Here is an 11,655-nt window from a genome sequence, read left to right as displayed (position 1 = left end):
TGGAGAGAACATAAAGACTTTTAAAAGTTCAACATGCATGAACTGCTGGAAGCTTCTTCGTAAACACTTTGTGTGTGTTTATGCTCTTTGTTTGGCACTATTTCAATGTTGTCTACATGGATGCAAAAGTAAGCGAGATGCATTTAAAAAAATCCGGCCAATAGTGTGGAAGTAAATCTGATTTCTAGACTCGCATTTCAAAATTCTCTTGATATACCATGTGTTACAACAGCTAAAGATGAGCAGCTTTATTGTGAAGTTCCAGAAGATAAACACATGAGTTAAAGGTATATTTCATGTATTTAATTATTTTTGAACTGTGTCAAAAAACAAAATTTGTTTAATGTGCATTAGTGTATGAGCTGAAAATGTGACTCAGTTGTGGATTCTCAACAGGTTTCATTGATATTATCAAAATACAAGCAAATCTAATAAATGCATTGAACATACTGTTAAAGCGTGTATGGAGCTGTTCATGTCCTGTGTGCATTTTCAATAAGGTGAGTAAACAAATCAGTTAAAAAAATATTCCAAGGCAGAGCTTCTTGAAAATAAAATTTTACTGCATTTCAAAGGAACATGACTTCACTGTTGTGAGGGTGGAAAGATGAGAGAAACCTCAACTCCAAGTCGTCCTCCAGTGTGTGGTCTGACGCAGGAAGAACATTTAGAGATGGATTGCAGCTCAAAAGCAAGAGTTCAAGTGGGGTGATCCTCTGTGGTTTCTATGCAAGCGTCCCAGCGCTGTCCCTCCATTTAAACCACACGAGGGCACTTTTAACCCGTCACACCTGCGCAGGCCTCCTTCACAGTGAGCCATCCTGCTTCAGGTCTCCACTTTCGACCGTCTGTCAAGATTCACCGGTCCCAGAAGAGTGTCAGGACAGCTTGTCTATGTTGGCTAGGAAACGTTGGGCCCACCATTCATCCAGATCTATGGGAACAAAGTCTGAGAAGAGAAAAAATAAAAAAAAAAAAAAGGTAAGGAGATTAAACCTTGAGGTCGGAAATCAAACATCTGTTGCAGAAGAAATATGCAGAGGAAATTGTGGAACCATTTTTTTGAGTGACCTAAAGTGATATCAAACAATTAATAGAATTTTGATCATATATATTTCTTTCCTCTACAAACTCAGCACAAATACCTGACCTTTCCCTGTTACAGTTTAATATTTAAAAACACAGAACGAGACATGCATTGATACTTAGTTGTTAATTCGTTTTTGTTGGTTATATTTTAGTTTTGCACTAATGGGAGTTGACTAATAGCTAAGTGTCTATTTACATAATTTGTCTTTGTCGCCCTCTGGTGGTCACAGTGAGAAACTGCAACACAAAGTTAAACTCGTTTATAATATCTCGTTTAAGTGGGTTTTTTTGAAGTAAACTCAAAACTCTCGTAAATATTAATTGTGTTCTCTGGCGCTCCCAGACTAAAACATAACGTAATACGGTATTTATATTGAGAACGCTGTTTGAATCATATGAGGTAATGACTGAATCCCAAAGGCACACGCTGCCTCTGGTGGTTACAACGAGGAACTGCAATACTTATATAAATCAAGCTAACGTCAATAGAGCTATAGTAGCATACTTCCGGTAGGTACTTTCAAAATAAGGTGAAGAGAATTAAACAAACAAATCATAAAACGGTAGTGTTTATTGCCATTTAGATACCCCAATTGCGTTCTGATTTTTATGAGTAAGCCTTTTTTAAAATCTGACTTATTATACAACGTTTGCTTATAGTATCCTATACTATGGTATTGACATTACTTTTCTAAGACATTTTAATAACATTACTATGGATTTTTATGAAATCCCAAACTATTGTCAGTTTTTATGACTTTTATGGTGGACTATACTATGCTATTTCTTATGATTATACTATACTGACTTTTTTTAAGGCATACTATACTATGACCTATAATGGACACTTTTATAACAAAATAAACTGGCTTCTATGACTTTTTTTAAAGGATTTTCTATAAAAAAGGATGTCTACATGCCACACAATGTTATGACATTTTTTATATCATACCACATTTTTTTGTGAAAGTTTTATGGCATATTATTGTATGTTTTTTATGGCATTCTAAGATGACATTTTTGTGATTATTTATGGAATACAATACGATTACTTTTTTAAAAATACTATACTATGACTTTTTTAACATGCTATACTATGACTTTTTTCGACATCATTTACTATTACTTTTTAACTTTTTTCGATATACTATATTTGACTTTTTAAACATGCTATACTATGACTTTTTTGTCGACATACTATACTATGTCTTTTTTCGACAAACTACACTATGACTTTTTTCAACATACTAGACTATGACTTTTTTTCAACTTTATTCAACATACTATACTATGACTTTTTTCAACATACTATACCATGAATTGTTTCAGAGCTACAGTGTCATGACTTTCATTCTTTTCTTTTATTAAACTATACTTTGACTTATTTATAATTTTTTTACATACTATACTATGACTTTTTTTGACATGCTATACTATGAATTTTGTACTTAATTACAATTTACATGACACCATAACATGCCGTTTTATAACTTTTTTATTTTCATTTAATTTGACATTTTATTATCTTTTCATACTTTACTAGGAATTTTTAAATTATTTTTAATTAGAGTTTTTTGACATTTGTAATGCCATATTACTATACTGTGACATCTTATACTATGACATATTTTTGCAACATACTGGAGACCATAGTGTGACCAACAGACAATGACTTTCTTGTACAACACTTACTATAAAGAAATACCTAGATGCTTTACATAGATAGTTTTGTACACAAAAATCTTCCTTAGTTAAGCCTTAACCATTAAAATGCAAATGAATGTTTAGGGAGGATGGCACAGTGTGAGGACTGTTTGGAGGAGAAGCTGTACTTACTGTCCATGTGCGGGTTTGGAGTGGTTTCTTTGTAGTGGACTGCTCGCTGGGCTTCTTCTGGCACCTGGCCGGGCTCCTGCTGCACCACCTCCTGCCATGCTAAAGAAATGACTCGGTCAGTACATTTACTACTAATAATTACAAGCTACTATGCTGTACTTTATGTTGAGTTAACATACATTAAGTCGACACTTTAAGACATCACCCTGGGCTCTTGGAAGTTTTTTCAGTTAATCAATTAATCAAAATAATCTCAAGAAGCAGATTAATCTATTATGCAATGATTATTACAGCTAAAATAAGCATTGGCTGCAGCTTTAACTGTATGTCTATAATTTGCTTTAATGAACAACGGAGCCTGTGCACGAGCCATGATTTAAAATAGCTAACACAATTAAACCTACATTATAATAAATAATGATAATCTGAACCCAAGAATTTAATTAGTGGGTAACAGCAAATGCTTTTATCTACCAAATTAAAATCTTCTGCACCCCAGTGTCACAACCACACAACTGCTATAAAGGCCTGCCACTCCTGGATACATTTGTATTTCAAATAATGCAACATGTGGACTGGTCACATGTAGCATGTAGAGAGTGTGTGTATGTGTATGTGTATGTGTGTGTGTGACTCTCTCTCTGTCAACAGGGGGTGGGGGGAGTCAGACCTTCTTTGTGTCCTTGTCCACCAACCAACAAGGTTACTGGAGTTGTTTATGAGTTTCTCTGGCTGAGCTTCAACACCAGGACACAAAAAGTAAGAGCAGCCAAACTAAATGAAGTCTCCCAGAGACTGAATGAGCCTGTGAATGTTAAAGAGAAGTGCTCCCTCCAAAATTGGGTTACTGTGTAGAGTTTCACCCAGACCCAATAAAACTTCATTCTGTCAGAGGTCTTTGTTGTCTTTCCTCAAAAGGTGACAACAAGACTATTTTCCCTGAGTCGCTGGTGGGTGCTAGTTTAAGCCCAAAATGCCATTTCCTTCAGTACATGTGTCAGCGTGGATCATGAAAAGTGTGATATGAGGGTGTGAAGGCATTTTTCTGCTAGGTGCCTAACATGGCTATCAGTGTCAGAGCAGCTGTGTGTGGGTGAGGCCTGGGAGGGGGAGGTTAGCATTTCATTTAATCACTTGATAGTAAAACAATGCCATTCACAAAACAGCTGACGAGGGACGGCTGTCTTGACACAGTGAGACAATAAAAAGTGTTGTCTCATCGGCTCGTATTTCCAGTCCGACTGTTCATTGATCACTTACCATCATAGACAAATTTGACGTTTTCCTCATGCACAGGTGTGAAGCTCTCTTCCTGCTGGTTGTCTGAAGGGAGAGCCGGAGCAGGGTGATGGTACTTCTTACCGTTAGGACGGCTGAATACTATCTTAGGTGCAGGAAGGCTGATGGGGTATAAGAGAAAAACAAAATGTCACAAATTAATCTGATATTTTCTGCAAATTCTGCATATAATATTTGAAGTATCAGCCTTTGGGCTTAAGTTCAAGCATGGTTAGTTGTGTAGGAGTCAGAGATTGAACAGCTGAATGAAGGGCCATGTGCCTACTTGACTTCCTACAAGGTCACACACACACACACACACTGGGTGGTTTAAAGGCAGGAAAAACAACCAAGCAGGCAGACTGTCTGAAGATGTTATAAATCACTCATGCTCATGAACCAACACTGTCCGTCTCAAGCTGATGACGTCCACTGCTGCCAGGACACTGTCATTCACTAACACATGCTTTAAAAAATGCAACTTAATCTGGACACACTAGTAAGAGCACTAAAGTGGATTTCCATTACCAGCAGGAGGTGTTTATATAAATGTTGGACACTTACTCAGGCATATTCCAGGACGTTTGTTTGTGCTTGAAGTCGTTTATTTTGTTGTCAAGTTGCTGAGTAGGCCCTACAAATGACAAAAAGTTCACATTTTACTTACAAAACAACAAACAATTTGTACCAAGTGAATGTTTGCTTGATCTGTGTGTTTGAGTTACAGTTTCATGTCTCACCTGTGCGTCGCTGGGTGACCAGTTTGCTGGGACCTTTTGTAATTGTGTACATCATGCGCAGGAAAAGTCACCTGTAAAATTTGAGTTGGCCCTTTGAAGTACTAAATCCAGTCGGTGCAGATACAGGTTGAGCACGCCAACTGTAAGCAAGGGCACCTTAAGTTAAACACGCTCCTCCAGGATCTGTCGATGAATAAAAGCTCCCTTGATGTGAGAAGAGTCAGTCCTCTCCTCAGCTGATCGGGATGAATTTCACTCACAGGTTGAAAGTTTGATGCCAACGCAAATGTACAGAGCTGACATGAGACTCCACAAGCTGTTTGGTAACTGCGTAGAAAACAGAACCGTGCGCCGCTTTCTTCTGCGCGTAAAACCAGCAGCCGGATCGCATCTCATCCAGAGACCCTCCCCTTCTCACCTGCCGCCCCCCCAAAGTCCAGACCTTTAACGTAACTCACTTTGGTGCTGTAGTGTCCTGCACTTCCCCAATGTCATAGAACCTGAGCCCAGCGTCTGTCATTCATAATTGGACGCACACCGTCGAAGCGCACCACTTCTCCACGTCCATACACGCCTCCCCCGGCGCTTTAAAGAGACAGTGTCCCCGGAGTGTAGGACATTTTTTAACACCAACTAAAGACTGAGGTCCACTATTTTCTTCATAATTCCATAAATAAGGGTTGATTAAATGTCCAGTGAAGTTATCACCTGTTTAATAAATAATGGCTTCCTTTGCTACACATATTCCTGGTTGTTACATAAATAAAATCCTGTCAGATGAGTTCAACTTTCAGAATGAGAATTTATTCAGTGGGGATCATTTGTCTGCTCCTCCATGTGGCCCCCATGTGGCCCCCATGTGCCCAACGTCTCTGTGTTTACAGTACACGCAGGTGAGATCAGGTGCACAGTACAATCACATACACACAACTATGCTTACAATGCAATCGAGCTTTACTAGAGAATATACTGACAGAGAATGTGGTAAATAAAAAATATATATAGATAGAGCCAAAGATACCAATCTGGCCATTAACAGAAATCAACACAAAGCCACTCTAATACTAATACTTTTTCACTTAAAAGGCATTATTGACTTCCATCAGCTGTGCAAACTGGAGTTACATTCTAAATATTTATTTCAGCATAAAGAGGAACATAATATAGAGTATACTCATAATGATTTATCTCTTACTAGAATACAGTACATTCTTAACACTACAGGTAAAAGAAAAGATAAATGTATAGATATTATCTTTGAGAAATAAATTGTTAGAGACAAATGACCAATATCCTTAAATATTATTTACTGACAATATCTTTAAATGTGACTGTTTTTAGGCAAAACAATTAAATTAAATTAAGAGTAAGCATTTCTCCCTCCCTTAAAGCTCTGCAGAGACTTATTTAAAGCAGCATTAGACAATTATGTGAGGAAATGTAAAATTAACAGAAAACATGACTGGAAAGTTAAATGAAAAAATAGTATCTAGGCAAACCTTTTTTTTTCGGTGGATAGTCATTTGGACTCAAGACCTACATTTCTTTCGGTTTTGTCATTATTAATTGTATTTATTATATTTTGTTTTTAAAATTCAGGTAAGAGCCATGATCACAAAAAAGAGGTTTTTTTTTCTGATGATTCATTATGATAGGATTAAAGAGGTATATATTTTGGAGTTATGTAGACTCATTAAACATACACTCACAAGGGATATAGCGGTGATTTTACTTTCCCTCCTTTGGAATATACAATCAGATGTTATTTCAATTCAAACTCTTGTGTATTTTTTCAGTTGTGGCACTTAATGAGTAATGATAGAAGGCAAGTTACTAAACAATCAAGTATCATCATGACATAATATTAACAAGAGATCTACAGTCTATTAGTAAATCAATCTTATGATAGCAGGCATTGTTATGTTACAAAATAGGTCTATTTACACTGATGTTTCTTTACAGTCTCTAAAAGATCAGCACAGAAGGTAGAAAATACCTTTAATGTAACCTAATGCTAATCCCTGGTCCAGGAGAGTTAGAGGTATTGCTGCTGGTAGTAGGGTAAAGACAAGGAAGTATACAGCTGGGTCTTCATGGTTTAATTTATCTGTAGATTTAAAGGGAAATTACCTGTATGCCAGATACGGGTAATAATGTGTTCTTACCTCTACAGTAAATACTATGTATTTCTATAATGCTTTGATTGTTCGATTGCCCCTACAAAGTTATTTAGCACCAAATATCTAGCATCCCTCCACCTTATAATTAACTTCAACTACATATGATCTATTTTTTTTAACATATATTTCAGTATTTTACTTTGAAAGAACAATAAACTGAGAAATGTATTAATTATGTGATTATGTAGTACTACGTCAAATTAAGGAGTTTACAACTAATTTGTAAAATAAAAACGTCATAAAAAAAACACTAGAGATTTGTATCAACCCTGTCTGTGTGTGTGTGTGTCTGCGAGATCCTTCAGTAATGTGGATCACAGTCTTCCAGCAGACTGTCAGTGATGTAACCAATCTTCAGCTGGTTTTGGTAGAAGTCCTTTTCCACAGCAGTGTTAACAATCCAGCCAACCACCTCCACACCTCGCTCTGCCCAGTACTGAACGTAGTCCCTGAGCGAAAGAAGGAACAAGGAAGAAAATACATTTACAGTTCAGTAAATAAGATATGTCGCAATAAGTACATGATGAAGCATAGTGAACATGAAACAGTGTTTACTTATGACTTGGGAAGGGATTCAATAGTATTGATCTGATCACTTTCAGAACTATGAAGTTGATCAGATCAAAATGTTTAAAAGATATTAATCAGTTTAACTTGGAGATTCTTAAATTATACAATCCGGGGACATTGTCTCTTTATATATGTATACAGTTGTATTGTTAATTTCTATTTCAATTGTTTCTCACCCTATTTACTTACGTGTTAGCTGAAGGAATATTGTAGAAATGTTCTCTTTATTTTTGATCATAACTTTAACTTTATTTATCCAAATTTAGATCTTAAAACCAGAAGGGACTCAATTTGACACAAACAGACAAAAAGCCAGCAAACGAGATCAGACAGGGTAAGCATGTAGTGTGTAGGTATGATGGCAGGTTCTGGATTCATTTTAGCCAAGTTTTGAGATGATGTGTAAAGGAATGACAGGAGTCCCTATTGACATGCATTGACATGCACCAATCACATAGCCACATTTTTTGTATGTGTAACATACTTGGCAAATAATTGTTTGTGATTCTGATTCTGATCTGTGTAGACTGAGAAAGACCGGCATTGTTAGCCCTGAGTTTGCGGTTGTGCATTATAACGATAAAAAGATCAAATTCACCTACATTGAGATGAAGTCTTTCTGTACGAGGATGGCAGAGACACCACAGAGTTTCCACAGTATGTGATGGTGGGCCCAGTCCAACAAGACGTCCAGAATCCCCATCCACACCTGACCCGATGTCGACATGGACCGTGAAGTGCCATCGCGAAAGCGGCTCAGTCTCCATGGGCGGTGGATGAGAGCCGTGACCACTTTGGGGTCAGTCTGACGCATCTGTGGGCCGCAAGAGGTCGAAGTCAACAGAATACTGTCAGAATTAGAAAAAAGGGCTCCCTCTTCACTCAGAAGCAGTCTCTTCATAGGTACCTTTATGACAATATGTATGATGGTTGAGGTTAAAGCAGCAACAAACCAGAAATCCACCCTCATTTTATGTTTTAGCAACAATAACAAAAATAGAATTTACAATCAAAGACGATGATTTTCCTTTTTGTCAATCAGTCATATTTTTTGTTACCTTGTAGATTACTTTGGGTTCAAAGGAAGAAACAACACTGGAATTATAAAGGACAGGGAACATCGTATACATCTCATGGAGCACTGATGCAGCCTGGAAAAGAGAACAAATTATTAATATTTCGTAAAAACAGGAGATTACTGACAGAACATTATTTAAATATCCGATAATAAACCATCTTTTTTAAAGAGATTACCAAAGTTAGTGCCTCCTAGAAGGGTCAAAATGTAGGTAAAAAAGATCGTAATCTTAGTGAGCCTCTTGGTAGGAGGCCGTTTCAATTGTAAAGACAGCTAGCTATAACTTCTCTGTATTAAGCATATCTGTAGGCTACAGCCAGCTTACATCACTGTTCCAAATAAGCATGTATCCATGTTTTATGGATTCCTTTTTAGTACCTTATCAGGTTGACCTTTGACATCAAAGAAGATGGTCAGCTGGTGTCTGATGCATTCCTCCACTGCCTCCTGCAGAGTTGGGACCGTCTCTCCACTGAACTTGTCCCTGGAGATGAAATAACTTTCTTAAAGCAACAATCCTGCTGAATCACGCTTTCATGCAAGTCTTTCTCCCTTAAATTTTTGACAACGCAACTGAGAAAAGATACTTTAAATGTTGACATATTTGTGAAGGGCAAGGGCAAGGGATACATCATTTGAAAACTATATTTCTGCACCTCAAACCGTTTAATTACGGGATCTTCACAGATGTCAAATGAAGTACATCTGATGTCATAGACCCACTGTCCTTTTGTTCTTTAACTAAGCATTAAATCACAAGCTCGACTAGCAGCAATTAATGTTTAATATGCAGCTTACTTCAGCCTGTGACGAGCAGCAGCATCCAGTTTCTTAAGTTGGATCAACTGCAGATTGTTAACTGGTCCAGACCCGTTGGTGGTGCGGTCCACAGTCTCATCATGCATCAGTATGGGCACTCCATCGGCTGTGACACTCAGGTCCAGCTCCACTCCAGTTGCTCCGTTTCTACTGGCCTAAAGCAGGACAGCATAGTGGATAGAAGATGTAAAGATAGTATTTCTCTGCAAAATGGAATTCTACTGACAGGTAGAAAATGGTTTTAGCTTGGGGTTGGGAACAACAGGACAAAACAAGTAAGTAATAAGTCTAACACAGTGAGGAGGTATTTAAAAGAAAGGATATATCTTCCATATGTGTGTGCAGTGTGCATTCTCCAATGCAACAGACACATGCAGAGTACAGTAGATGTGCACTGAATGCATATGTGACACTGAGCCTAACTTTCTCTACCCCTTGCTTTTTATAGTAAATGATCAGAAGATTGTTTCACTAATTTCAGTTGTTGACTATTTGTCAGTTGTAGAGGTTCAGTATTGGCGTATTGTAGGAGTTTTGACTAGTTTTGATCAAAATCAGCTCTAAAACGCCAGGTAAGATCAGAAGAAACACTGATCAATTAATATTCCTAAACAATAAAAAAAACAAAAAAATTAACTGAATGTAGGATGGCCTCTTAGCCCGATTACAAAGACCGATCGACCATATAATTCAAAATATAATCATTAGTCAAAAAAGATCCCTAGAGGAAAACTCCTATAGTGTAAATTTAAACTCACTGACAATAAAAAATAAATTCAAGAAAAGACCCACTGGATACTTTGCATGTCATAAGGATGCACATAATTGTCACTAGAACGCCCATGATGGTGCAAACCAGAGGTACTTGTGCATGGTCAGCAATACCAAAGATAATGTTCAGTAGCAGCGAAACAAAATCCAGAGCACAATTGATTATGTCATCTTATCCTCCAATTTAAATAGGGAAGGTTAAATAGGCTAACGGATGAAAATGTGTGAGAAGGGGCTTGCTAGAATAAAAGAAAATCATCCAGAGGTGAAGACACTGGACAGATGAGATGTATGAGTAAGAGTAGAGCGTAGGATGCTAACTGCATGTAGGGCAGTTGCACCTAAAGAACAGCTGACTCAGCACCTTCAGTATGTAAAAAAATAAAATAGAGTGGAGATATTTTTTAAAAGTGTGTTAGGGATTGTAGACTTCTTCATGAATATGGAATCAATTCATAAACAGTTAATTTTCAGAGCCACACATCTGATCTATCAGCTATAGTCTCCCTATTCATTAAGAACTGAAGATGTGGTTCTCAGCTTACACTGCAAAATGGGAAGTCAAAACATGCCAAATCTAAACATCTTAAGCTATCAATATCATTGTTATTGCACATAATCCATCATGGAATTGGCTTAATATTCCTTTAGGGGCTACTTTGCACCTGCAGTGCTCTAGATTAAAACAGAAACTAAATAGTGAGAAATATTCCTTTGGGTGTTGAATATGTAGCCTACATTTCTTCAGCCTAGTACTTAAGCTATATTAGTAGGCCACTAAATAGTCACAGCTCCATGTTTGCATCTAAACAGATGACTGATGCCTGCATGCCACCTCTCTGATCGCCGCCAAGGTGTTCTCCGGAGCGTCGTGGCTGCCTCCGCGGTGCGCCACCACCGGGACGCCGCCCGATGGAGCGCTGGGCCGGAGGACGCGGCCGGCCTGGTCCGCTGGCACCGGAGGAAAACGGAACATCACCATGAAAACATAGAGGAATGCGGTGATTAGAGAGGCTCCGGTGGCGCTCCGCGTCCCCAACACCACCAGCAGAAACACCGCAGAGAAATACACCACCTCATCTCCGATCTGCAGCATCTTAAACAGGCCGGATGAAAAATGTATGTCACGATCGGACCGTAAAGAGTCGTTGTTTAGAAAGATACCATGGATGAAGCTCTGTTGTCATCACCACCAGGTGACTACATGGTAGAGAGCCAGAGAGCAGAACAAACACACATAAAAGATGACCGAGAATATGCAGTTTCGTTTTGTGAATGTGCAGAGGATGGAGAA

General features: G+C 38.0%; 2 protein-coding genes across 4 annotated transcripts; both read right to left on the bottom strand.

The window, feature by feature from the left end:
- Nucleotides 1-11: 11 nt before the first annotated feature.
- On the bottom strand, nucleotides 12-5,474 carry LOC129097983 (MAPK regulated corepressor interacting protein 2-like). 3 transcript variants are annotated; one of them, XM_054606921.1, is made up of 6 exons: nucleotides 5,402-5,474; nucleotides 4,944-5,083; nucleotides 4,768-4,837; nucleotides 4,186-4,325; nucleotides 2,926-3,024; nucleotides 12-949 (listed from the first exon to the last, which is right to left on the bottom strand). In XM_054606921.1, the coding sequence occupies exons 2-6, from the start codon at nucleotides 4,996-4,998 to the stop codon at nucleotides 879-881; spliced, it is 435 nt and encodes a 144-aa protein (XP_054462896.1). In that variant the 5' UTR covers nucleotides 4,999-5,083; nucleotides 5,402-5,474; the 3' UTR covers nucleotides 12-878. The 3 variants fall into 3 exon arrangements, with proteins under 3 accessions (XP_054462896.1, XP_054462895.1, XP_054462894.1); XM_054606920.1 differs by lacking the exon at nucleotides 5,402-5,474 and adding an exon at nucleotides 5,204-5,386; XM_054606919.1 differs by lacking the exon at nucleotides 5,402-5,474 and having other exon boundaries at nucleotides 4,944-5,386.
- A 626-nt stretch (nucleotides 5,475-6,100) lies between these two features.
- On the bottom strand, nucleotides 6,101-11,457 carry LOC129098975 (glycerophosphodiester phosphodiesterase 1-like). The gene is made up of 6 exons (XM_054608120.1): nucleotides 11,197-11,457; nucleotides 9,570-9,745; nucleotides 9,150-9,255; nucleotides 8,752-8,844; nucleotides 8,296-8,507; nucleotides 6,101-7,572 (listed from the first exon to the last, which is right to left on the bottom strand). Exons 1-6 carry the CDS (start codon nucleotides 11,455-11,457, stop codon nucleotides 7,425-7,427), a joined length of 996 nt encoding a protein of 331 aa, XP_054464095.1. The 3' UTR covers nucleotides 6,101-7,424.
- Between the last annotated feature and the right edge of the window lie 198 nt (nucleotides 11,458-11,655).

This window comes from Anoplopoma fimbria, chromosome 11 (assembly GCF_027596085.1).
Source record: "Anoplopoma fimbria isolate UVic2021 breed Golden Eagle Sablefish chromosome 11, Afim_UVic_2022, whole genome shotgun sequence".
Lineage (NCBI taxonomy): Eukaryota > Metazoa > Chordata > Actinopteri > Perciformes > Anoplopomatidae > Anoplopoma > Anoplopoma fimbria.
This window is presented reverse-complemented; position numbering and strand designations above follow the sequence as displayed.

Bases quoted from the DNA above. Each gene is read 5' to 3' on its own strand.
- LOC129097983 (XM_054606921.1), bottom strand. From the start codon at position 4,998: ATGATGTACACAATTACAAAAGGTCCCAGCAAACTGGTCACCCAGCGA. The intron at 3,025-4,185 runs GTAAGTGATCAA...TCATTTCTTTAG, and splicing joins CGTCAAATTTGTCTATGATG to CATGGCAGGAGGTGGTGCAG. The intron at 950-2,925 runs GTAAGTACAGCT...TTCTCTTCTCAG, and splicing joins TCCAAACCCGCACATGGACA to ACTTTGTTCCCATAGATCTG.
- LOC129098975 (XM_054608120.1), bottom strand. From the start codon at position 11,457: ATGCTGCAGATCGGAGATGAGGTGGTGTATTTCTCTGCGGTGTTTCTG. The intron at 8,845-9,149 runs GTACTAAAAAGG...TCTCTTTTCCAG, and splicing joins TCAAAGGTCAACCTGATAAG to GCTGCATCAGTGCTCCATGA. The intron at 7,573-8,295 runs GTAGGTGAATTT...TCTTTCGCTCAG, and splicing joins CAGAAAGACTTCATCTCAAT to GGACTACGTTCAGTACTGGG.